At 44.9% G+C, this 27,596-nt stretch overlaps 1 protein-coding gene across 1 annotated transcript in view; it reads left to right on the plus strand.

The window, feature by feature from the left end:
* LOC141127181 (vomeronasal type-2 receptor 26-like) overlaps positions 1-27,596 on the plus strand; it is a 172,607-nt gene that overhangs the window by 127,253 nt on the left and 17,758 nt on the right. The window contains exons 4-5 of the mRNA XM_073613780.1: positions 19,972-20,205; positions 21,065-21,188. Of these exons, the coding sequence (XP_073469881.1) occupies positions 19,972-20,205; positions 21,065-21,188 (358 nt within the window). The remainder of the gene's footprint in view (positions 1-19,971; positions 20,206-21,064; positions 21,189-27,596) is intronic.

A 27,596-nucleotide genomic window follows, 5' to 3' on the forward strand; every position in this document is an offset into this window, starting at 1 on the left:
CACTGTATTCCCCTTTACATCAGAGATCCCCCTTGCACTGTAAGGTGGAATCCTGCAGACTATGATGTAAAGGGGATCTCTGGGAATGTGGGGAGGACTCTGGTGACCAGAGAGTACCTTCCGCAGAAAGAAAACACTAAGGTACGGGGGTTTACTAATATAAGGGGGAAACCTTTATATCAGTGCCCCCTTACAATATTGTATTGACCCCCCCCCCCTCAGATAGGCCTGGCGGCGCTGTCACTGACCTCCTCTCAGGTGCACCTTACAGGGCTCAGTCAGTCTGGTTTTATCCCGTAGTTTCCTCTCCACAGTCCATACATGTCTGACTTCTCCCATGGCCCCCATCCCTGCGGCACTCCCACTCTTGACTCCACTCCACTGCAGACGTGATATAAGACAAGAGATGGTCAGAGGCTGCGGATGGTACAGGGGAGGTCAGAGGCTGCGGATGGTACAGGGGAGGTCAGAGGCTGCGGATGGTACAGGAGAGGTCAGAGGCTGCGGATGGTACAGGAGAGGTCAGAGGCTGCCAAAGGTACAGGGGAGGTCAGAGGCTGCCGATGGTACAGGGGAGGTCAGAGGCTGCCGATGGTACAGGGGAGGTCAGAGGCTGCCGATGGTACAGGGGAGGTCAGAGGCTGCCGATGGTACAGGGGAGGTCAGAGGCTGCGGAGGGGACGACAGGAGAGGTCAGAGGCTGCGGAGGGGATCACAGGAGGGGTCAGAGGCTGTGGGGGGGATGTCAGGAGATCAGAGGCTGCGGAGGGGACGACAGGAGAGGTCAGAGGCTGCGGGGGGATGACAGGAGGTCAGAGGCTGCGGTGGGGATGACAGGAGGTCAGAGGCTGCAGGGGGATGACAGGAGGTCAGAGGCTGCGGGGGGATGACAGGAGGTCAGAGGCTGCGGGGGGATGACAGGAGGTCAGAGGCTGCGGGGGGATGACAGGAGGTCAGAGGCCGCGGGGGGATGACAGGAGGTCAGAGGCTGCGGGGGGATGGCAGGAGGTCAGAGGCTGCGGGGGGGATGGCAGGAGGTCTGAGGCTGCGGGGGATGGCAGGAGGTCAGAGGCTGCGGAGGGGAGGGGGGATTACAGGAGGTCAGAGGCTGCGGGGGGATGACAGGAGGTCAGGGGCTGCAGGGGGATGACAGGATGTCAGAGGCTGCGGGGGGATGACAGGAGGTCAGAGGCTGCGGGGGGATGACAGGAGGTCAGAGGCTGCAGGGGGATGACAGGAGGTCAGATGCTGCAGGGGGCGGACAGGAGGCCAGAGGCTGCAGGGGGATGACAGGAGGTCAGAGCCTGCAAGGGGATGACAGGAGGTCAGAGGCTGCAGGGGGATGACAGGAGGTCAGAGGCTGCGGAGGGGAGGGGGGATTACAGGAGGTCAGAGGCTGCGGGGGGATGACAGGAGGTCAGAGGCTGCAGGGGGATGACGGGAGGTCAGAGGCTGCGGGGGGATGACAGGAGGTCAGAGGCTGCGGGGGGATGACAGGAGGTCAGAGGCTGCAGGGGGATGACAGGAGGTCAGAGGCTGCAGGGGGATGACAGGAGGTCAGAGGCTGCAGGGGGGGGGACAGGAGGTCAGAGGCTGCGGAGGGGAGGGGGGCGGACAGGAGGCCAGAGGCTGCAGGGGGATGACAGAAGGTCAGAGGCTGCAGGGGGATGACAGGAGGTCAGAGGCTGCAGGAGGTCAGAGGCTGCAGTGGGGGCAAGAGGTCAGAGGCTGCAGGGGGGGCAGGAGGTCAGAGGCTGCAGGGGGGGCAGGAGGTCAGAGGCTGCAGGGGGGGCAGGAGGTCAGAGGCTGCAGTGGGGGCAGGAGGTCAGAGGCTGCAGGGTGGCAGGAGGTCAGAGGCTGCAGGGGGGGCAGGAGGTCAGAGGCTGCAGTGGGGGCAGGAGGTCAGAGGCTGCAGGGGGGGCAGGAGGTCAGAGGCTGCAGGGGGGGCAGGAGGTCAGAGGCTGCAGGAGGTCAGAGGCTGCAGTGGGGGCAGGAGGTCAGAGGCTGCAGTGGGGGCAGGAGGTCAGAGGCTGCAGTGAGGACAGAGGCTGCCGTGGGGGCAGGAGGTCAGAGGCTGCAGGGGGGGCAGGAGGTCAGAGGCTGCAGTGGGGGTAGGAGGAGGAGGCCACCAGATGAGTACTCACTGCGGTACTTTTAAAAATGGCGCCATCATGTCACTGCACATGCGCCTGCATTTCCGATAATTGCCGAGTGTGTACGGACTTTCCCGAGCACGGCTAGCTCGGGAAAGCCCGTACACACTTCCGAGAATAGCACTAGCGCATGCGCAGTTGCATGTCAGCCTGGCGGCCAAGCAGCCATATTTCTTTCAGGCGCCGCTGCCCTCACAGCGGCACCAGGGGCAGCCAGACAGCCGGCCCACCGGGGGGGATTTCCCGGTATCCCGGTAGAGAGGTCCGGCCCTGTACGTGACATTGCTAGAAGGTTTGCTGTGTCTCCCAGCACAGTCTCAAGAACATGCAGGATATTTCAGGAGACAGGCAGTTACTCTAGGAGAGCTGGACAGGGCCCTAGAAGGTCCTTAACCCATCAACAGGACTGGTATCTTCTCCTTTGTGCAAGGAGGAACAGGTGAGAACTGTTAGGGCCCTACAAAATGACTTCCAGCAGGGTGGTGTGAAAGTCTCTAACCAAACAATCAGAAACAGACTTCATGTGGGTGGCCTGAGGGCCCAACATCCTCTAGTGCAGGGATATGCAATTAGCGGACCTCCAGCTGTTGCAAAACTACAAGTCCCATCATTCCTCTGACTCTGGGTGTCATGGTTGTGGCTGTCAGAATCTTGCTGTGCCTCATGGGACTTGTAGTTCTGCAACAGCTGGAGGTCCGCTAATTGCATATCCCTGCTCTAGTGGCTCACTGCCCATAACCTTGGAGCTCAATTGGCATTTGCCTTTGAACGCCAGAATTGGCAGGTTTCCCACTGGTACCCTGTGCTTTTCACAGATGAAAGCAGGTTTACCCTGAGCACATGTGATAGACGTGAAAATGTCTGGAGAAGGCATGGAGAATGCTATGCTGCCTGTAACATCGTTCAGCATGACCAGTTTGGTGGTGGGTCAGTGATGGTCTGGGGAGGCATATCATTGGAGGGATGCAGAGACATCTACACAGTAGACAATGGCACTCTGGCCCATTATCAGACTATGCTGGTGCAGTGGGTTCTGGGTTCCTCCTGGTGCACGACAATGCCTGGCCTCATGTGGCAAGACTATGCAGCCAGTTCCTGGAGGATAAAGGAATTAATACCATTGAATAGACCCATGCTCACCTGATCTAAATCCAAAAGAACACCTCTAGGACATTATGTTTCAGTCCATCCGTTGCCGCCAGGTTGCACCTCAGTTTGTTAAGAAAGCTCAGCGATGCCCTGGTCCAGATCTGGGAGGAAATACCCCAAGACACCATCTGTCTTCTCATTAGGAGCAGGCCCCGACATTGTCAGGCATTCATACAAGCATGTGGGGGGCCATACAATCTACTGAGGACTATTTTGAGTTTGTGCAATGAAATTTCAGCAAATTTGACTAGCCTGCTGACTATTTTTTTCACTTTGATTTTCGGGGTGTCTATGAATTAAGCCCTCTGTAGGTTGATAATTTTCATTTCCATCAAACAATGTGGCATCCTTTCATTCCTAACACATTATCCAGTCCATGATATTTTTCCCCATTGAGATTTGATGTGTTTTCAAAGTGTTCCTTTCATTTTTTTTAGCAGTGTATATAAGTTTTACTATGTGTTACTAAACCCACAACACTAAAATCAGTCTGTATGTGCATATGTATATGAATATATGTATATTCAAGCTTGCTATACTCACTGTGGAACCTAAGGGGTTAATCACCTGCATTGTGTAAAAAAAAAAAAGCTGTTTGATCTTGTATGTACAGATCCTCCTCTTCGTCCACTGACTCTAGAACAGGTCCGGATAAGACAGAGTTACTGGAGTCAGGCTGCACAAGCTCAGCTAGGTGTGTATTGCTAGAAAGTTTGTGTTTTTTTTTCTTGGAAGAGTGCATGTGATCAGCACTGTCCAGGCAGAGGGTCAGGGGTCCTTGATCCTGATAGGACAGCTCAGTGCAGTATGAAAACTCCTCCTACAAGCTTTAACCAGGAATTGTTAGAAATCACAAGACTGCTTTATACTGCTGATGAGAAAAGGTATTTAGTAGTTTATATTTACTAAAACGATTGCATTTCCATGTTCTGTGTACTGTGGGAGGCCAGATATAGTAAATGCAGGCTCCTGGGTTTAGTAACACTTTAATGCCCTGTGCACACGGTCGGATTTTCCAACGGAAAATGTTCGATGGGAGCTTGTTGTCGGAAATTCTGACCATGTGTAGGCTCCATCGGACAGTTTCCATCTGAATTTCTGCCACATAAAATTTGAGATCTGGATCTCAAATTTTCCAACAACCAAATCCGTTCTTGTAAATTTCGATCGTGTGTACACAATTCCGACGCACAAAGTTCCACGCATGCTCAGAATCAAGTACGGAAGTGCTTGGTCTGGTAAAACTGGCATTCGTTATGGAGATAGCACATTCGTCACGCTGCAATTTTTTAAATCTTTTAATGCAGCACATTCTCTTCTTCTTTAGAATGCTAGAATAATGAAGTTGTTTTGCTGCTGATATTCACACAGAGTTCTGAAAAAAATGATTTCTTTATTATTTCTCTTGATCTCCTGAATCTTTTTTTTTTTTTTTTTGGTTTTCATCAGATCTCCATAAAAATGTATTTAATTTTGGTTTATAGTGCTTTTTTTTAATTATCAAGATCTCCTTGTTTTTTTCTAGTGCTCCCCATAATATTTTTTTTTTTTTCGTTTTGTGTGTGAAGTTACTACAACATCATTATTATCTGTATTTTTTTAACCTCAAGGAGGTTGGTTTGTGTTGGTGTCCCTTGTTAATTTGACATTGTATTTTGGAAATGTACCTGCCTACTCACAAACAAACTGTCCTTTTTGAAGTAAAACACATAGGCAAGTATTTGTGAATACAAAATAGCCATTTATTATGGGTCATAATAAAATAAAGAGGAAGGCAACGCTGGAGAAACTGGTGAAATTGGCGAAGCCTTTGTACCTGGGGCACACATCAAATATTTTACCCCCAAAATTGGAATACAAGAGATCAGGAACAGCAGCATATATGTACCCAGGCTGTGGTCATACCACAGCCTGCATCTTTTGTCAGACCAGACTGAACCCAGGCCATCACTTTCTTGTCTTTCTTCCACTCTTCCTTCCCTGCTTGATTCCAGGCTGTGGCTGTGGTGTTGGAGGTGTGGCAGGAGGTGGAGGAGGAGGATGGTCCAACTCACACAGGTGTGTTTTGGTTGTGATTTGGTCCCTCAACCCCTTATTTAGGGTCGTATACATAATTTCCTCACACAAGACGCATTGGCCCTCCTCCATTTCCTGCACTGTGCTGGCAGTCATGCAGGCAAAGGCCTCTTGAAGAGTGGGTGGCTCTGAGGGCCGCCTTAGTCTCCCGAATCAGCCCATGCACTGCCTCCTGTACATTACTCCCCTTCCTGGACCTTTTGGATGGAAGGTGAAGGGGAGGGACCTGGGATTCTGTCAGGCTACTACTGGGCCCAGCCACTCACTAGCTGCCACTTACCCCCGCCACCTCCTGGCTGACACTTACCCCGTCACTTCCTGGCTGCCACATTCCACACCCTCCTCCTGGCTGACACTTTCCTGTGTATGAAAAAAGAACATAGTTTTAGTATTTGGTTCATCAATCACACACAATTTTCAGCTCATGACTGTTGCAAATTGAATTTTAACACATATAAAAGACTATCATTCTGACGCCTGCATTTTTCCTTCTTGTCCCAAACATTTGTGGCCACTACTGTCTATTGATATGTAAAACACTTTATTAAATCAGCAATTAGTGATCAATAATAACATCTAGTTAACATCATTAATTTTACAACCAGAAATATGTTGAACAATGCTATACCTAAATCAAACTGGGCTCCTCCACTTCTTCCTGGCTGGAAGGCCCAGGTTGGACGTTGGAAGCCTCAGCTGGGGTGGAAGGAAGCGTTGGAAGGAAGAGTGGAAGGAAGGGTTGAGAGGGATTGCCTGACTTCAGTCTGGTCTGACAGAAAACGCAGTCTGTCATAGTACCACAGCCTGGGGACATAAATGGCATCTGCTGCTGCTCCTGATCTCATGGATTCCTGGACCTTATTACACCCCCTATTATAAGTGCTCCTCAGGCCACCAATTTTGGCTTTTAAATAGGTAATGTTTGCCGTGGAGACCATCGGCTTCACCAACTCCAGCAGTTTCTCCAGCTCTGCCTGCCTCTTTTGTTTATGATTATAATGCGGATGTTTCACCTGCCACAGACAGGGCAGCTCCCTGTGCTTGTCTAGGAATATAAGGGAGGAAGTTGTGGTCATTGAAGCCATTCATTTTCTCTGCAAGACACAACACAAGACAAACCCTAATGTCAGGCTAAACTTTCCTAATCTTGTCCCTATATAGGCCTCAATCCATAAGCAGTATAGACCACTGATGCCCCAAGTTCAAATTGTACCTTCGTTCTAACGATCGATACTCCTTCCTGCGCTCACAGATCGTATGTACGACGCACGTGTGTTACGCTTTATATACATTGTACATGCATGAAACTCCGCCCGCCCCTGACGTTCTTTCTAGTCTATTCACAAAAAAGGCTATTTGTACTTTCTATTCCAAAAATGTTATTACTAAAATATGTTGGTTTGTTCAAAAACCCTTTTCTAACACACATGCGAATGTGCACAGAGTAAAAATTTTAAGACTCAACAATTTGTAGCTTCTTATTTCAATGCTCAATAGCAGTTTTTGGAGTAAGTTTTTGTTTACTGTGACAATGGGGGTTATTTCCTAAAGGCAAGTTCACTTTGCACTGCAAGTGCACTTTCAAATGCACTTTTGCAGTGCACTTGGAGTGCAAAGTGGATTTTCCTTTAGTAAATAACTCCCACAGTGCTTTATAATTTGCTACAATCATGCCATTTTCGTGACTCCCCACAATTCATTCATGGTGCTGAAAATTATGATTTTTTTTATCATTAACGCATTACATACATTAACAACAAAAACAAGGTGTGTGTGTCACAGACCCACAACATAATATTTTGCAGAAGAAGAGAATGTCACCTCATGTATCAAATAAATTACGTTTGCACTATTGAAGAAAATGGCAATAAAAAGAGCCATTGGAGAACCAAGGAGACAGCTAAAAGAAACACAAGCAGTAAATCAAATGAAATATGAGTTCAGTTTATACCAAAAATATTTATTTGAGAAAAGTTTCACACATTGCCTGGCATATCAATGGCCCCCCTACCCGCAAAGTACTCAAGATACTTCTGTCTAACTTTGCGGGCACTTTGGGGGAGCAAGCCAGGACGGCCAGGTTCAAGTGTGGTCAAGGTAGTTGGATTTGGAACACCGGCCTCAGTCCCAACTGAGGCCACATAGTTTATAGCATTCTTCCGTAGGAAATTGTGGAGAATGCAACATGAAAGTACAATATGATTCAGTTTATATTCCGCCATATGGATCACTGTCAGAAATAGGTGGAACCGGGTGGCCATTATTCCAAAGGCATTTTCAACCACTCTTCTGGCTCTGGCCAGCTGGTAATTAAAAACCCTCTGGTCCGGGGAGAGGGTCCTCATCGGGAATGGCCGCAGAAGATTGTCCCCCAGTGCAAAAGCTTCATCCACGACATAGACAAACGGGAGACCCACCACATTGTCTTCCGGAGGTGGCAAGCCAAAGCTGCCATTCTGGAGCCATCTGTAAAACTCTGTCTGGGCGATGACTCCACCATCCGACATCCGGTCATATTTCCCTAAGTCCACATACAGAAACTCGCTGACACCACAGCCAACAACATTATACTATTAAACCCCTTGTAATTATAATAGTATGACCCCGAGTTGGGGGGTGGTACGATGTGGACGTGTTTCCCATCTATTGCCCCTCTGCAGTTGGGAAAATACCAGCATTGGGCAAAATGAGATGCCAGAGTCTGCCATTCCTTTGGCGTTGAAGGAAACTGTGGAGTCAAACAAGAAAAAACTAATTTTGTACATAAACATCACAAGCAGATTTAACACAAACATTCTTGGCCAACATCAGTATAACATTTATTTGAAGTAGTATTTAAAGATAAATATATAAAGTAAACTTATCAGATTCTTTACCCTCTCTGATGGCCCATTGTAAAAATTATAGGGGGTGGAGATGTTTTGGACAGGTAACCCTCTCCACTTCCATGAGAGCTGGATGCATAAATAATGTGCTTAACTTTGGCCAGCCCCTCCTTACTTACACTATTGGCAGTCCACTGGACAGGTAAGAAGTGTCATAATAAAAAAAAATATGAATACACACTGTCCAAATTGAAGCACATTTTTACATTCTGCGATTACCTATTAAGATAATAAGAGAACAAAACTTTAAACAGTACCATTTGAAAGTATTCAGGCAGGCCCTTTCACTACATGCTTTGGTGAATTCATCCATAAATATGACCACAAAAGTGGTAGGTATAGTGTGTATGGGTTTGGCAAAGTCAGCAGATAGAGTATTGGTATCGGTTGACTTAGCAGTTGGGGGGAGGGAGGGTTCCAAATGAGTTTGGGAACCTCAAAAAAAGCCTCAGTCACTCTGCATGAATTTAAGGACACAAATAACATTTGGACACTTTTAGGGGATGTTTAGATAAAGCACTACTATGGAGCTGACAAAATACATTGTTAAGTGACTAGGCTAGGTGTGTATGGGCCCAGGATAGCATGCTGGGAAGGTTAGTGAAGGCAAATATGCATGAAGGACAAAAAAGGAAGTTTAAAAAATTCCAGCATGCATGAGGACAAAGGGGCCATTCACAGCATATTACAATCATGGTAATTAGGGAATGATGAAAGAAATACAATACATTAGCAAATATTTTATGTTAAAGGAGAAATCTTACCTTAACCACTTGAGCCCCGGACTATTATGCTGCCTAAGGACCAGAGGTCTTTTTCCAATTTGGCACTGCGTCGCTTTAACTGCTAATTGCGCGGTCATGCAATGCTGTACCCAAACGAAATATGCGTCCTTTTCTTCCCACAAATAGAGCTTTCTTTTGATCGTATTTGATCACTTCTGCGGTTTTTATTTTTTGCGCTATAAACGGAAAAAGACCGAAAATTTTGAAAAAAAATGATATTTTCTACTTTTTGTTATAAAAAAATCCAATAAACTCAATTTTAGTCATACATTTAGGCCAAAATGTATTCGGCCACATGTCTTTGGTAAAAAAAATGTCAATAAGCGTATATTTATTGGTTTGCGCAAAAGTTATAGCGTCTACAAACTAGGGTACATTTTCTGTAATTTACACAGCTTTTAGTTTATGACTGCCTATGTCATTTCTTGAGGTGCTAAAATGGCAGGGCAGTACAAACCCCCACCCCAAATGACCCCATTTTGGAAAGTAGACACCCCAAGGAAATTGCTGAGAGGCATGTTGAACCCATTGAATATTTATTTTTTTTGTCCCAAGTGTTTGAATAATGACAAAAAAAAAAAATATTTACAAAAAGTTGTCACTAAATGATATATTGCTCACGCAGGCCATGGGCCTATGTGGAATTGCACCCCAAAATACATTCAGCTGCTTCTCCTGAGTACGGGGATACCACATGTGTGGGACTTTTTGGGAGCCTAGCCGCATACGGGACCCCGAAAACCAATCACCGCCTTCAGGATTTCTAAGGGTGTAAATTTTTGATTTCACTCTTCACTGCCTATCACAGTTTCGGAGGCCATGGAATGCCCAGGTGGCACAAAACCCCCCCAAATGACCCCATTTTGGAAAGTAGACACCCCAAGCTATTTGCTGAGAGGCATATTGAGTCCATGGAATATTTTATATTTTGACACAAGTTGCGGGAAGGTGACACATTTTTTTTTTTTTTTTTTGCACAAAGTTGTCACTAAATGATATATTGCTCACACAGGCCATGGGCATATGTGGAATTGCACCCCAAAATACATTCTGCTGTTTCTCCTGAGTATGGGGATACCACATGTGTGGGACTTTTTGGGAGCCTAGCCGCGTACGGGGCCCCGAAAACCAATCACTGCCTTCAGCGTTTTTAAGGGCGTGAATTTTTGATTTTACTCTTCACTGCCTATCACCGTTTCGGAGGCCATGGAATGCCCAGGTGGCACAAACCCCCCCCAAATGACCCCATTTTGGAAAGTAGACACCCCAAGCTATTTGCTGAGAGGCATGGTGAATATTTTGCAGCTCTCATTTGTTTTTGAAAATGAAGAAAGACAAGAAAAAACATTTTTTTTTCTTTTTTCAATTTTCAAAACTTTGTGACAAAAAGTGAGGTCTGCAAAATACTCACTATACCTCTCAGCAAATAGCTTGGGGTATCTACTTTCCAAAATGGGGTCATTTGGGGGGGGTTGTGCCACCTGGGCATTCCATGGCCTCCGAAACTGTGATAGGCAGTGAAGAGTGAAATCAAAAATTCACGCCCTTAGAAAGCCTGAAGACGGTGCTTGGTTTTCCTGTGCGCGGCTAGGCTCCCAAAAAGTCTCACACATGTGGTATCCCCGTACTCAGGAGAAGCAGCAAAATGTATTTTGAGGTGTAATTTCACATATTTCCATGGCATGTTTGAGCAATATATCATTTAGTGACAACTTTGTGCAAAAAAAAAAAAAAAATTTGTCTCTTTCCCGCAACTTGTGTCGCAATATAAAATATTCCATGGACTCGACATGCCTCTCAGCAAATAGCTTGGGGTGTCTACTTTCAAAAATGGGGTCATTTGGGGGGGTTTTGAACTGTCCTGGCATTTTATGCACAACATTTAGAAGCTTATGTCACACATCACCCACTCTTCTAACCACTTGAAGACAAAGCCCTTTCTGACACTTTTTGATTACATGAAAAAGTTATTTTTTTTTGCAAGAAAATTACTTTGAACCCCCAAACATTATATATTTTTTTAAAGCAAATGCCCTACAGATTAAAATGGTGGGTGTTTCATTTTTTTTTTTCACACAGTATTTGCGCAGCGATTTTTCAAACGCATTTTTTGGGGAAAAAACACACTTTTTAAAATTTTAATGCACTAAAACACACTATATTGCCCAAATGTTTGATGAAATAAAAAAGATGATCTTAGGCCGAGTACATGGATACCAAACATGACATGCTTTACAATTGCGCACAAACGTGCAGTGGCAACAAAATACATACATTTTTAAAAGCCTTTAAAAGCCTTTACAGGTTACCACTTTAGATTTACAGTGGGGGTCTACTGCTAAAATTACTGCCCTCGATCTGACCTTCGCGGTGATACCTCACATGCATGGTGCAATTGCTGTTTACGTTTGACGACAGACCGCCGCTTGCGTTCGCCTTAGCACAAGAGCAGGGGGCGACAGGGGTGCTTTTTTTTTTTTTATTATTTTTTTGATTTTTTATCTTATTTTTAAACTGTTCCTTTCATTTTTTTTTTTAATCATTTTTATTGTTATCTCAGGGAATGTAAATATCCCCTATGATAGCAATAGGTAGTGACAGGTACTCTTTTTTGAAAAAATTGGGGTCTATTAGACCCTAGATCTCTCCTCTGCCCTCAAAGCATCTGACCACACCAAGATCGGTGTGATAAAATGCTTCCCCAATTTCCCAATGGCGCTATTTACATCTGGCAAAATCTAAGTCATAAAATGCTCGTAGCTTCCGGTTTCTTAGGCCATAGAGATGTTTGGAGCCACTCTGGTCTCTGATCAGCTCTATGGTCAGCTGGCTGAATCACCGGCTGCATTTTCAGGTTCCCTGTTGAGACAGGAGAGCCAGAGAAAAACACGGAAGACGGTGGGGAGGGGGCATTCCCTCCCACGGCTTGTAAAGGCAGTCTAGAGGCTAATTAGCCGCTAGGATTGCTTTTACATGAAAGCCGACCGCTGGCTGAAAAGAATGATACCAAGATGATACCTAAACCTGCAGGCATCATTCTGGTATAACCACTCAAAGTCGTGAATGGCGTACCTGAAGACAAAAAAATGGTTAACAATAAAGCACAGTAAACGGTAAAGTATAAAAAATTGCATACCTGAAAAACAAACATGATAAAACATAATAACAATAAAACATTGCAGAATAGAATACAGTAAAAAAGAGCAGAACAATAGAGAGAGAGAGAACAATAAAACGACAACAATTTTTTTAAATTTTATATATTTTTTTTTTTTTTACACTTTTTTTGTAACTAACTTTTATAACTGTAACCGGTTCCAGGTTCGGGTCTCTCAAAATGCGATGGCATCTTGGGAGACCCTGTAAAAGTGTGCCTAGTCTGTGCAGTGCTGTACCCTACGCTAATACTCAAATAGTGCATGGTAGCGTTCAAAACATTCACCAATGCAAAGACCAGGATTGTCAGGACAGGAGGGACAATAATAGCGGGTGTCACGCCTATATCCGCGCTTGCTGCAGACACAACATCTTTTTTGGGGGGGTTAGTTGGGTAGGGGTACTCGGGAGGACATAAAAATGCCTCTCATGCAGCCGACTGCATTTGGTTGGGGATGTGAATGGGGGGAAGTACGGGTGTTGCAGAAGTGCTGGGTTCCCAATTAGTAGGATTGGCGAATGCAGCAGGAAGGGCATTATGGGCACGACGGGCCTGTGTTTGTCTTCATGGTGGCAGCGGGACACTACTTGTGCTTGCCACCTCAGCAGCTTGAACTGTACTTATGGGACTCGCCACGTCACCAAGTGTTACTGCAGTGCTGGTTTGACTACGACCGGGGTGTACTAGGCCACTGGTGCTTGCCAGTTCAATAAAAAGCTTCCAAAAAAACTGTTAGCGATCGCAGGGATCAGGCCTGACTCTGCGAATGCTGCAGTTATGTGTTTAGTGTTTTGTAAGTGACAGTGATCGATCGATACTGCACTTGGGTGGGCTGGGCTGGGCCGGGCGGAGGGGCAAAACGCAGGTGCTAGCAGGTATCTGGGCTGATCCCGCTAACACTACGTTTTTGGGAACCCTAAACTGCTGGGGACGCTAGTATAGATCTGATCGGATCAGATATTGATCCGTTCAGATACTATACCACTAAGGGAGGTGTACGGCGCGTGTGTGGGTGTTAGCGGTACTGGCGCTAACCTGACGCTGCCTGGGGCTGGTGCTTGCTAGTTCACCAAAATGCTACCAAAAAAACTGTTAGCGATCGCAGGGATCAGGCCTAACTCTGCGAACGCTGCAGTTATGCGTTTAGTGCCTTGTAAGTGACAGTGATCGATCGATACTGCACTTGGGTGGGCTGGGCTGGGCCGGGCGGAGGGGCAAAATGCAGGTGCTAGCAGGTATCTGGGCTGATCCCGCTAACACTGCGTTTTTGGGAACCCTAAACTGCTGGGGACGCCAGTATAGATCTGATCGGACCAGATATTGATCCGTTCAGATACTATACCACTAAGGGAGGTGTACGGTACGTTCGTGGGTGTTAGCGGTACTGGCGTTAACCTGACACTGCCTGGGGCTGGTGCTTGCTAGTTCACCAAAATGCTACCAAAAAAACTGTTAGCGATCGCAGGGATCAGGCCTGACTCTGCGAACGCTGCAGTTATGCGTTTAGTGCCTTGTAAGTGACAGTGATCGATCGATACTGCACTTGGGCTGGGCCGGGCGGGGGCACAAAACGCAGGTGCTAGCAGGTATCTGGGCTGATCCCGCTAACACTGCGTTTTTGGGAACCCTAAACTGCTGGGGACGCTAGTATAGATCTGATCGGATCAGATATTGATCCGTTCAGATACTATACCACTAAGGGAGGCGTATGCCGCGTGCGTGGGTGTTAGCGGTACTGGCGCTAATCTGACGCTGCCTGGGGTGACGCATATCACCGTCGGGCGATCAGGGGGCTAAACCTTTATTCAGTAATAAACGGCGGGTTCCCTGACACTATAAAAAATAAACGAACTAACCAGCGTCACCCGTAACGGTTATACGGTGATCAGTGGTGAAAGGGTTAACTAGGGGGCAATCAAGGGGTTAAAACATTTATTAGGTAGTATATGGGGGTCCCTGTCGCTATAAAACGCTGACGGCGAACCTAAATATTTACCTCACTAACTAGCGTCACCAGCGACACTAATACAGCGATCACAAAAATGATCGCTTAGTGACACTGGCGACAGGGGGTGATCAAGGGGTTAAAACTTTATTAGGGGGGGTTAGGGGGGTATCCTAGACCTAAAGGGGGGTAATACTCACTGTCCCAACACTGTAACTGTCACAAACTGACACCAATGCTGTAATCAGAAAAAAAAAAAAACTGCTGGTGTCAGTTTGTGACAGGGAGGGGGGGGGGGATCGGGGGGCGATCGGGGGGGGATCGGGGTGTTTTGTGTGCCTGGCATGTTCTACTGTGTGTGTAGTGTTGTGCACTCACAGTGAAGTCTTCTCTCCTCGGCGCTGCAACGGAAAATACCGAGCCGAGGAGAGATGACATCATTTCCTTTGCTGCTGTTTAGCATACAGCAGCAAAGGAAGTGATCTGATTGGCCGGCGGCGATCGCGAGGGGGGGCCACAAACGGATGGCCTCCCCCTCACCTCCGATTGCCGGGGGACAAAACAGGACTGCCTCGGGCACCGGGTGGTTGCTGTCAAAGGCGTCCAGCGTAAGGACGCTGGACACTACCTTGGCAACCAACTCCGCTTGATGGTCCACACAGGCGCGACGTGATGACGCGCAACTAGTGACGTGCTTCTGCCACGTGACCTGTTACGCGGCTTGCTTGTATTTGTTGCCACTGGGAGCGTCCGGCGTGAGGATGCCGGACGCTGCCAAGGCAACCAACTATAACTAAGGGGCCTGCGCATGCGCAGCAAATGCCGCACACCCAGTAGGTACCTCCATAGCTCTGTGACTAAAAAGTGAAAGAGTGGGTTTCAGTTTCTTTGAAGGAATACAAGCTATATCCCTATTATAATATAGTCACAATTAGAATGTGTAACTCAAAGCTAATAGTATAGATAACATAAATGAAAATTGGAAAACCCCCCAAAAAGGCCAGTCTCCACCAACTGAAGTTTGAGTGGCTCCCAGGGGACAAATGATGGAAAGACAAAGGGGGGGAGAGGGGAAGGAAAAGAAGGAGGAGATGAAATGATCCAAATTATAAGCAGAGTAAGGTACAAGGAGTACCCTTAGTCAGTTTTACCTGATCTAAAGCCATCTAAGAAAGGCCTAAAACTCTCTGTTTCATTTAAACCAGGGGGAGTGGTGGCCCTAAGGTACCTGATCCAGCGCATTTCGCGCTGGAGCAGGACCTTGTTCCAATTACCCCCCCGGTAGGTATGTGTAGTCTATCAATGACCGTGAAATTTACCTTGGGCATCCTGTAGTTATGGTGTTTTGCTACATGCCTACCCAAAGGCAAATATAGGTTGCCAATGCCTATACTGTGCATATGCTTTTCAACTCTCTTGGTGAATTCTTGTCGGGTTTTCCCCACGTAAAAGGCCCCACATTGACATTGCATCAGATAGACAACTCCCCGTGTTTTGCAGTTCGCAAAATGCCGTAATTGAAAATTTTCCCCATTGGGTAATGTAATCATGGTTCTCCTACCGATAACTCCGCACTGTGTGCATGATCCACATGGATATGTACCCCAGGTTCTACAGGGGTCTGTTCTTGCGTTTCCTTTGTACTTGCTCTGTGTGAGCATATTTCCTATAGACCCGGATTTTTTATAAGTGATTTGAGGTCTAGAGGTGACCAACTCACTTAAGATTGGATCCTCTGTGAGTATTGACCAGTGTTTGGAGATGATTTTTCTTATTTGTTGATGTTCATTGGAAAATTTCATGATAATTCTAGTAGAGTTGTCTTCTCTAGTAGGATGTTTCTTTTTGAAGATTAGATCTCGTCTGTCAAGATTTTTTACACGATTGAAAGCTTTTTTGAGGGCTGTTTTTGTGGACCCTCTTTCTTTCAATCTGGCAGTAAGATTGTTGGATTCCTGTTGGAAGTTCTCATATGTGCTACAATTTCTTTTGAGTCTTAAAAATTGACTGAAGGGTATGGATTTCTTCAATGGCTCTGGGTGGAAACTATCTGCATGTAACAGAGTATTCCCTGCTGTCTCCTTTCTATACAAATTACTCGAAAGTACTCCAGCTCGATCTTTGGAGATGGTAATATCCAAGAAGTTGACTTCCTTGGAATTGTAAGTCATAGTAAAAAAGAGATTGAAGTTATTTTGATTCATAGAATTCAAACATTCCTTGAGTTTATCTTCAGGGCCATCCCAGATAATGAAGATATCGTCTATGTACCTCTGCCACAGACAGATGTGATCAGAGTACATAGACGATCCCTCTCCTAGCAAAAAGGCCTTCTCCCACTCCCCCAGGTACAGGTTGGCATATGAGGGAGCACAACATGTCCCCATAGCCACCCCCTGCACCTGGAGGTAGTGGGAGCCCTTAAATAGAAAGACATTATGTCTTAAAATGAATTCCAACATTTGGAGTATGAAGGCATTGAACCTCCACTCAGTGGTGGCTCTTTGCCTCAACACCCGTTCAATAGCTGCTACTCCTGCGTCATGGGGGATGCTGTTATACAGACACTCTACGTCAATAGTGACCAACAGGGCAGAATCGGGGATGGTTATGTTATCTATAATCTGCAGTAGATGGATAGTGTCTTTGGTGTAAGATGGTAGGTCCTCGACGTGGGGTCTAAGATGATAATCTATGACCTGACTAATGCCTTCTGTGATGGACCCATTGCCAGAGATGATCGGCCTCCCTGGGGGGTCATCCAATCTTTTATGCACCTTGGGCAGGGCATAGAATGTGGGTAAACGAGGATGCTGTGTACGTATAAACTCCCACATCTCTTTGTTAATGACCCCTCCATTGAGCGACTCATCCACCAGGTATAAAAATTCCTGGTTGAATCTCTCAATAATTGCTGGGGAGATTTTTTTATAGCATTTGGTGTTGTTAAGAATTTTAAGGCACATTGTTTCGTAGTTCTCGTTGTCCATGAGGACAATATTTCCACCTTTGTCCGATGCTTTGATTGTGATGTTCATGTCATTCTTCAAGGTATTGAGTGCATGTTGCAGTTCTGGGTTGAGGTTATTTTTGATTGTTTGTCTACCCAATTTCTCAATTTCTCTCGTTGTCTGTCTAACAAAAAGTGCTATCGCTGGGTTAAGGTTTAACGGAGGAAATTTATGTGATTTCTTTTTACATTTTTTGTCAGTTTTCGTATGAGGTTTGGCAGCTTTTTCTTTAGGTTCTTCCTCATCACTCTCCTCATCATCCAGCTCTTCTTCCCATAGGTTTTCTGTAGGGTTATTCTCTTGTAGTAGGAGGTTCAAGTCTCTAAGGGCTTTGAAGTCTGCTGTTTTTAAATTTAGTGCTACTTCTGGTTGGGTGACTTTTTGTTTCGCATATAGGCTTTTCAACAACAGTTTCCGAGCAAAAAGATGAATGTCCTTTGTTGTTTCAAAGCTGTCCATGCCTTGACTGGGGCAGAAGGAGAGGCCCAACGATAATACTTTTCTTTCTTCATCAGTGAGTTGGTGTGAAGAGAGGTTGATAATGTTTAGTTCTTTGTAACTGGAGGATCCGTAGGTGTCATTGTTGGTTGAGTCACCGGCATTGGGCTGGGTGGTGGTATGACGCTTTTGTCTAAAAAAGCATTGAGTTGTGTTTGTTGGGTTTTGGGGATGGCCCCTAAGTCTTTCCGATTTCCTCTTCCAAGATTGGGGAAGAGACCTTGTGTGTTACCCTGGTTGGTACCTTTAGGTGTGTTAGACCTGTTACTCTGTTGTGACTCCATTGTCTCATGTTCCGTGGTACGTTTTTTTATTGGTTTGTTTTACTTCTCCCTCGTTCTCCTGTTGTCTGCCTAAAGGTCCCTTTCTTTTGCCTCTGAAATGGCCGGTGTATGAAGATGCTGATGAGGAGGAGTTAGAGGGTGTGTCTGAAGAATAATCATTAGGTTTATTACTGTTTTCTTGATATGGGGTTCTTCTTTTTCTGTTTTTTTTAGTATTCGTTGAGTTCCACCTGTAGGCTCTACCCTCCCTGAAGGCATTCTTGTCTCTCCAATATTTTTTCTCCTTTTTAATGAGAATGGCTTTACCGAAGGTCTCCAGATGTTCTTTAAGTTTTTTCTCATAAGTCGTATATTCCTTGTGCGTCTTCAGAGGGGTGAGTCGATCATATAGTGTTCTGATTTCTGTATTCATACTATCCAGTTGCTGTTTGTATTCATTCTGGAGTAATAGCATGAGATTCATGGAACAGTCATTAAGTTTACTTTCCCAGTTCTTTTTAAGTTCTTTGGAGATGTTTTCTAGAATGGGAAATATTTGTATTCAGAGACCGATTGGATTAATCCCTTCTCTGATGTATCTCCCAAGAGACTCGATGTGCCAATGCAAGGCTGATTTCTTCTCTAAGATTTTTGTTAGACTTGAGAAAAGTGAAGATAGATCTGAGGTAACCCGTTCCTTCCCTTCATAGCTCCTTTGGATATTTGCCATAAACTCCTCCCACTCCCCTCCCTGCAAATCCCCATTGGCCCCTAGGTGAGTTCGCACAATAGTATAGGAGATTGAAATAAGAATACAATCCGAAAGCAATTGGCTCTCTTGGCAAGGGTGCACTAACCTCCCTTTAGAGATATATAGAGAGTAAAAAAAGTGAACTCCTACTGTGTAGAATTAGTAAATTTTTTTTAAAAAAATGTACGATGTGCCTTTTCATTAAGGGGTCCACATCCACCCACCCTGGTCACTTATGAGGTATGGGTGTGTTATCCACCCTAAAAATCAATATATATAGGTGTGACCTTGGTGGTGTGGATGTGTCATTGCCATCATCCCAAATACATGTGAAAAAAATATATAAACCTCTAAGGGGATTTTTAAGGCAATGAATTTTTAAATTTGTTTAAAAAATAAAATCAAATTTATTGAGTATTATTAGACATGAAAAACATAAATATTGATATATGTGTATAAACATAAGGTAAGTAACATATAGATACAAAATAGGACTTCAAGACATAGAAGTTTGTATATACATCCGAGAAATAGTTATAGTATACAGTTACATGTGAAGGAATTGTTAAAAAGCAAACAGTGATGTATCACACTACCCAATACGGTCACCCTAAATGGCCACTCGAATATGGGGTAGTGGAATTTCCAACGCGTTTCAACGTTAAACAAAATCAAGTCTTCTTCAGGGAAAATTACATCACAATCTATATAATCAAAAAGAGGGGAATAGATCAGAAAATGTTGTTGTAATTTATACATATATACATCATACCAGTCTCCTGCATTGGTTGGATTCTCTAGTAACTTACGTTCTCCCAAGGCAACCCGGGCGGAGCATATTGTATGCCAGGGGCCAAAGATACCCACAGCAAAGACAACCTGGACAGTCCTATAGCTCTACAAGGCGGCTGGATATATAATCAAAAAATCCCAACATATAGCGTCCTCAGCCTTGAAAGAAGGCTCTGGGGGCAAGCAGCAGGTGTGCGCACACCCCTAGTGACCACAGGGCGAAGCCCAGTAAAACTGTGGCGGCTGGTCGGCAAGTAGTTAAACAAACATTATCTCATAAGAGTATTCACTGTTTTGAGTAAAGTATATATGTTATCTTTGTATTTTATTGAAAATTATTAAAACAATTGAATTTAAAATAAGGCATATAATATAAACAGAAAGATTTTATTAAAAAAAAAAAAAAGTGTTGATAAATGGGGATGGAGAAACAAGGGAAAGCAAGATATAAAGAAATTGAAATTTAGCTTTAACTTGTTCGAGTTTTTTTTCTTTTTGTCCTCCAGTTGCATAAATATGTGAAACAAATAAAAAATCCATATAAGACGGCAGACAGAATGACCTTCTTCAATCAAAATGGTGAGTTTCCTTTCTACTACAAAATAGTAAATGGGGTTAGGTCTTACCTCCCATTTATCGCAAGTAATATTGATGTTGGTTCATACATACCATGGGCTAAAGAAGAAGACAAACTTCACATTGACCCCACCAATATAACATGGAATGAAGACAATAATACGGTGAGGAGGAGCACATGTGACACTCACTTTTCATGACATTGGCCGCCCATTGTACAATTTTCACAACAGATGTAAAAATGATAGTCAAGCAATGACATTTCTTAGCATCACCCATGAACTTTATTGCTTCAAATATTATAATAGCCTTATCTGCCCTTCACATACAGGTATAAATAACAGATATTAAACAAGAAAGTAAAATATTTGTAGGGATAGTTTCCTACTCGTACTCATGGACTATGGGGTTCTCTACTGGGATTGACTTCTGTCCCTCAGGTTAAAATGATTTCAAGTGTATGTAACCCATAGTCTCTTATTCCTCCTGTTTGAAATTATTGTGTTATACTTGTTTATACTTGTTTAAATGGAAAAAAAAAAAAAACAGGGCAAGTCTGACACCATTCAGTTACACAAATATTTTTTAATACACTGTAAAGTGCATGTAAACTGAAAATCCTTTGTTTCACTATGTTGGGCATTATGTCTCACTGCATTCAGTTTTCTTAAGTTTCTTACCCGGAGATCACACCAGTAACAGCACTTCCTATAGCAGGCTGACAACACTAATCAACTTCCTCAATATTATCATCAGCATTGTAAGTCTGCCATGAGTACTAATCCAGTATGAGGTGGTGGCTTAGTGTTGTCAGCCTGAAATAAGTAGAGTTGTTTTTGGCAGGATCTCCAGACTATATACGATATGTTGCCAGCCCTACTGGAAAATAGTGTTGGGGTTTGCATGCACTTTAAAGTGCAATGGAAACCATGGATAAGGAGATATAGTAATGTTTTGCAATGCACTAATATTGAATCTCCAATGTTATTTCACACAAGGAGACTTTTTTTTCACTTCCTTTAGAAGCTGGAGTCTCGGTGTGTGGACTCTTGTTTGCCCGGTTACAGAAAAAAGCCAGGAGCTTCAATCCACTCTTGCTGCTATGACTGTGTCCCATGTTCAGAAGGGCAGATTTCCAATATGACTGGTATACCTTATTTATATACAGTTTTATTTATTAATGGTTTTTAAGTTTACACTGAAATTCACAGATGTGCAAAATCAGAGTATAACATACTCTAGTGGTGCAGGGAATAACATGTGGGATGGTGTAATACTACTTGTAGCTTATACGTTTTTGGACTATTGAGGGAACCCTCATGTACTCAGAGTTCAAACTAACTACAGACAGTTTACTGGACTCTTATCATGTTAAGATCTTAGCACTGAGATTTAGGATTTTCAGTAAAGTCCATACACTACATGTAAGATATATTTTAACCACTTGCCGCCCGCCCACCGTCAAAGGATGGCTGGGCGGTGCGGCTCTCGTTCTGGGTGGAAGTCATATGATGGCTTACAAGAACGATCGCTCTCGCACACCCCGCTGGTGCCCTGATCATCAGTGCCCTGATTACAATTAAGTGCCCACCACTGCCAGCAATCAGTTCCCACCAGTGCCCACAAGTGGCAGCAATCAGTGCCCACAAGTGGCAGCAATCAGCGGCCATTAGTGATGCCAGTCAGTGCTGGCTATCAATGCTGCCCATCAATGCCTATCACTGCTGCCCATCAATGCCCATCACTGCTGCCCATCAGTGCCACCCATCAATGCCCATCAGTGTCGCCTATCTATGCCACCTTTTTGTGCCCACCAGTGCCGCCTATCAGTTCCCACTAGTGCCACCCATCAGTGCCCCCTAATCAGTGCCCATCAGTGCAGCCTATCAGTGCCCATCATTGCACCCATCGGTGAAGCAGAAAAATTACTTATTTACTAAATTTACTAACAGTAAATAAGAAAAACTTTTCTTTCAAAATGTTGCACTAAAAAACCCAGGCGTGATTTAATACCACCAAAAGAAAGCTCTATTTGTGTGAAGAATGTGATAAAAATTTCACATGGTTAAAGTGTAGCATGACCGCGCAATTGTCATTCAAAGTGTGACAGCGCTGAAAGCTGAAAAATGGCCTGAGCAGAAAGGGGGTGTAAGTGCCCAGTATTGAGGTGGTTAAAGTTGAAATGTAACATCCCTCCTCTCCTAACAGGATTTTTTAAAATACTCTATACTTGATTTTCTTGCTGCAGTCCTCAGGCCGATCTGGCATTTTCACCTCTTCTTATTCATCCAAAGTTGTGCGTGATTCCTCCACAGGGACCTAAATGTTCTTATAACACAGCTTTGGACAGTGATTGGATGTGGGGCCAAAGGGAGAATTCAGAGTCTGAGATTACACCTAGTACCGTGGCATACGGGGATGGTTTGATGGTTGTGCCATTGATCTTGACAGAGAAGTCAGGGGAAGGGGCACGTGGGGAGGAAATATTATTAAATTGTAGAATATTATATTGAATTATATTATATTTACTATAATAATAACAAGATAATTTACTTATTTACAGATTATATTGACCAACACAAAGATATCTACCTAAATTAAAGAAAGGAGAGAAATATGCAGTTAACATTTATGGGACCTATGCAGAGTCTCCACTTGTTGGTGGACAACAGAGTAGCACCAGGAAAATATATTCAGACTAGTGTTTCTCAACATTTTTCCAGAAGCAGCACTCTTTAACCACTTGCCGACCGCCTAACGTGGATATACGTCAGCAGAATGGCACGGGCAGGCAGAATCACGTACCTGTACGTGATCTGCCTCCCGCGGGCGGGGGGTCCTATCGGACCCCCCCCCGGTGCCAGCGGCGGTCGGCATTTGACTGGGAGCGTTGGGAGGCGAGGGGGAGACCATCCGATCGTGGCCCCCCCTCGCGATCGCTCCCAGCCAATCGGAATCCTCCCCTGCCTGTGTGTAGTTTCACACAGGCAGAGGATGTGATGTCATCTCTCCTCGGCTTGGCAGTTTCCGTTCCAGCGCCGAGGAGAGAAGACATGTAAGTGCACAAAACACACACACACACAGTAGAACATGCCAGGCACATAAAACACCCCGATCCCCCCTCCCGATCACCCCCCGATCCCCCCCCAACCACCCCCCCCGTCACAAACTGACACCAAGCAGTATTTTTTTTTTTTTCTGATTACTGTATTGGTGTCAGTTTGTGACAGTTACAGTGTTAGGGCAGTGAGTGGTAGCCCCCTTTAGGTCTAGGGTACCCCCCTAATCCCCCCTAATAAAGTTTTAACCCCTTGATCACCCCCTGTCACCAGTGTCACTAAGCGATCATTTTTCTGATCGCTGTATTAGTGTCGCTGGTGACGCTAGTTAGGGAGGTAAATATTTAGGTTCGTCGTCAGCGTTTTATAGCGTCAGGGACCCCCATATACTACCTAATAAAGGTTTTAACCCCTTGATTGCCCCCTAGTTAACCCTTTCATCACTGATCACCGTATAAGTGTTACGGGTGACGCTGGTTAGTTCGTTTATTTTTTATAGTGTCAGGGCACCCGCTGTTTATTACCGAATAAAGGTTTAGCCCCCTGATCGCCCGGCGGTGATATGCGTCGCCCCAGGCAGCGTCAGATTAGCGCCAGTACCGCTAACACCCACGCACGCAGCATACACCTCCCTTAGTGGTATAGTATCTGTACGGATCAATATCTGATCCGATCAGATCTATACTAGCGTCCCCAGCAGTTTAGGGTTCCCAAAAACACAGTGTTAGCGGGATCAGCCCAGATACCTGCTAGCACCTGCGTTTTTCCCCTCCGCCCGGCCCAGCTCAGCCCACCCAAGTGCAGTATCGATCGATCACTGTCACTTACAAAACACTAAACAAATAACTGCAGCGTTCACAGAGTCAGGCCTGATCCCTGCGATCGCTAACAGTTTTCTTGGTAGCGTTTTGGTGAACTGGCAAGCACCAGCCCCAGGCAGCGTCAGGTTAGAGCCAGTAACGCTAACACCCACGCACGCACCGTACACCTCCCTTGGTGGTATAGTATCTGATCGGATCAATATCTGATCTGATCAGATCTATACTAGCGTCCCCAGCAGTTTAGGGTTCCCACAAGCGCAGTATTAGCGGGATCAGCCCAGATACCTGCTAGCACCTGTGTTTTTCCCCTCCGCCCGGCCCAGCCCAGCCCACCCAAGTGCAGTATCGATCGATCACTGTCACTTACAAAACACTAAACAAATAACTGCAGCGTTCGCAGAGTCAGGCCTGATCCCTGCGATCGCTAACAGTTTTCTTGGTAGCGTTTTGGTGAACTGGCAAGCACCAGCCCCAGGCAGCGTCAGGTAAGCGCCAGTACCGCTAACACCCACGCACCATACACCTCCCTTAGTGGTATAGTATCTGAACGGATCAATATCTGATCTGATCAGATTTATACTAGCGTCCCCAGCAGTTTAGGGTTCCCACAAACGCAGTGTTAGCGGGATCAGCCCAGATGCCTGCTAGCACCTGCGTTTTGCCCCTTCGCCCGGCCCAGCCCAGCCCACCCAAGTGCAGTATCGATCGATCACTGACACTTACAAAACACTAAACGCATAACTGCAGCGTTCGCAGAGTCAGGCCTGATCCCTGCGATCGCTAACAGTTTTTTTTGTAGCGTTTTGGTGAACTGGCAAGCGCCAGCGGCCTAGTACACCCCGGTCGTAGTCAAACCCGCACTGCAGTAACACTTGGTGACGTGGCAAGTCCCATAAGTGCAGTTCAAGCTGGTGAGGTGGCAAGCACAAGTAGTGTCCCGCTGCCACCAAAAAGACAAACACAGGCCCGTCGTGCCCATAGTGCCCTTCCTGCTGCATTCGCCAATCCTAATTGGGAACCCACCACTTCTGCAGCACCCGTACTTCCCCCATTCACATCCCCAACCAAATGCAGTCGGCTGCATGAGAGGCATTTTCTTTATGTCCTCCCGAGTACCCCTACCCAGCGAACCCCCCCAAAAAAGATGTCGTGTCTGCAGCAAGCGCGGATATAGGCGTGACACCCGCTATTATTGTCCCTCCTGTCCTGACAATCCTGGTCTTTGCATTGGTGAATGTTTTGAACGCTACCATACACTAGTTGAGTATTAGCGTAGGGTACAGCACTGCACAGACTAGACACACTTTCACAGGGTCTCCCAAGATGCCATCGCATTTTGAGAGACCCGAACCTGGAACCGGTTACAGTTATAAAAGTTAGTTACAAAAAAAAGTGTAAAAAAAAAAAAAAAAACACAAACAAAAATATAAAATAAAAAATAATAGTTGTCGTTTTATTGTTCTTTCTCTCTCTATTCTCTCTATTGTTCTGCTCTTTTTTACTGTATTCTATTCTGCAAAGTTTTATTGTTATTATGTTTTATCATGTTTGCTTTTCAGGTATGCAATTTTTTATACTTTACCGTTTACTGTGCTTTATTGTTAACCATTTTTTTGTCTTCAGGTACGCCATTCACGACTTTGAGTGGTTATACCAGAATGATGCCTGCAGGTTTAGGTATCATCTTGGTATCATTCTTTTCAGCCAGCGGTCGGCTTTCATGTAAAAGCAATCCTAGCGGCTAATTAGCCTCTAGACTGCTTTTACAAGCAGTGGGAGGGAATGCCCCTCCAACATCTTCCGTGTTTTTCTCTGGCTCTCCTGTCTCAACAGGGAACCTGAGAATGAAGCCGGTGATTCAGCCAGCTGACCATAGAGCTGATCAGAGACCAGAGTGGCTCCAATCATCTCTATGGCCTAAGAAACCGGAAGCTACGAGCATTTTATGATTTAGATTTCGCCGGATGTAAACAGCGCCATTGGGAAATTGGGAAAGCATTTTATCACACCGATCTTGGTGTGGTCAGATGCTTTGAGGGCAGAGGAGAAATCTAGGGTCTAATAGACCCCAATTTTTTCAAAAAAGAGTACCTGTTACTACCTATTGCTATGATAGGGGATATTTACATTCCCTGAGATAACAATAAAAATGATTTAAAAAAAAAAAAAAATGAAAGGAACAGTTTTGAAATAAGATAAAAAAAAATAATAATAATAAAGAGAAAAAAAAAAAAAAAAAAGCACCCCTGTCCCCCCTGCTCTCGCGCTAAAACGAACGCAAGCGTCGGTCTGGCATCAAATGTAAACAGCAATTGCACCATGCATGTGAGGTATCACCGCAAACGTCAGATCGAGGGCAGTAATTTTAGCAGTAGACCTCCTCTGTAAATCTAAAGTGGTAACCTGTAAAGGCTTTTAAAGGCTTTTAAAAATGTATTTAGTTTGTCGCCACTGCACGTTTGTGCGCAATTTTAAAGCATGTCATGTTTGGTATCCATGTACTCGGCCTAAGATCATCTTTTTTATTTCATCAAACATTTGGGCAATATAGTGTGTTTTAGTGCATTAAAATTTTAAAAAGTGTGTTTTTTCCCCAAAAAATGCGTTTGAAAAATCGCTGCGCAAATATTGTGTGAAAAAAAAAATGGAACACCCACCATTTTAATCTGTAGGGCATTTGCTTTAAAAAAATATATAATGTTTGGGGGTTCAAAGTAATTTTCTTGCAAAAAAAATTATTTTTTTATGTAATCAAAAAGTGTCAGAAAGGGCTTTGTCTTCAAGTGGTTAGAAGAGTGGGTGATGTGTGACATAAGCTTCTAAATGTTGTGCATAAAATGCCAGGACAGTTCAAAACCCCCCCAAATGACCCCATTTTGGAAAGTAGACACCCCAAGCTATTTGCTGAGAGGCATGTCGAGTCCATGGAATATTTTATATTGTGACACAAGTTGTGGGAAAGAGACAATTTTTTATTTTTTTTATTTTTTTTTGCGCAAAGTTGTCACTAAATGATATATTGCTCAAACATGCCATGGGAATATGTGAAATTACACCCCAAAATGCATTCTGTTGCTTCTCCTGAGTACGGGGATACCACATGTGTGAGACTTTTTGGGAGCCTAGCCGTGTACGGGACCCCAAAAACCAAGCACCGCCTTCAGGCTTTCTAAGGCCGTAAATTTTTGATTTCACTCTTCACTGCCTATCACAGTTTCGGAGGCCATGGAATGCCCAGGTGGCAAAACCCCCCCCCAAATGACCCCATTTTGGAAAGTAGACACCCCAAGCTATTTTCTGAGAGGTATAGTGAGTATTTTGCAGACCTCACTTTTTGTCACAAAGTTTTGAAAATTGAAAAAAGAAAAAAAAATGTTTTTTCTCGTCTTTCTTTATTTTCAAAAACAAATGAGAGCTGCAAAATACTCACCATGCCTCTCAGCAAATAGCTTGGGGTGTCTACTTTCCAAAATGGGGTCATTTGGGGGGGGTTTGTGCCACCTGGGCATTCCATGGCCTCCGAAACTGTGATAGGCAGTGAAGAGTGAAATCAAAAATTTACACCCTTAGAAATCCTGAAGGCGGTGATTGGTTTTCGGGGCCCCGTACGCGGCTAGGCTCCCAAAAAGTCCCACACATGTGGTATCGCCATACTCAGGAGAAGTAGCTAAATGT

Source organism: Aquarana catesbeiana, linkage group LG01, assembly GCF_042186555.1.
Source record: "Aquarana catesbeiana isolate 2022-GZ linkage group LG01, ASM4218655v1, whole genome shotgun sequence".
Lineage (NCBI taxonomy): Eukaryota > Metazoa > Chordata > Amphibia > Anura > Ranidae > Aquarana > Aquarana catesbeiana.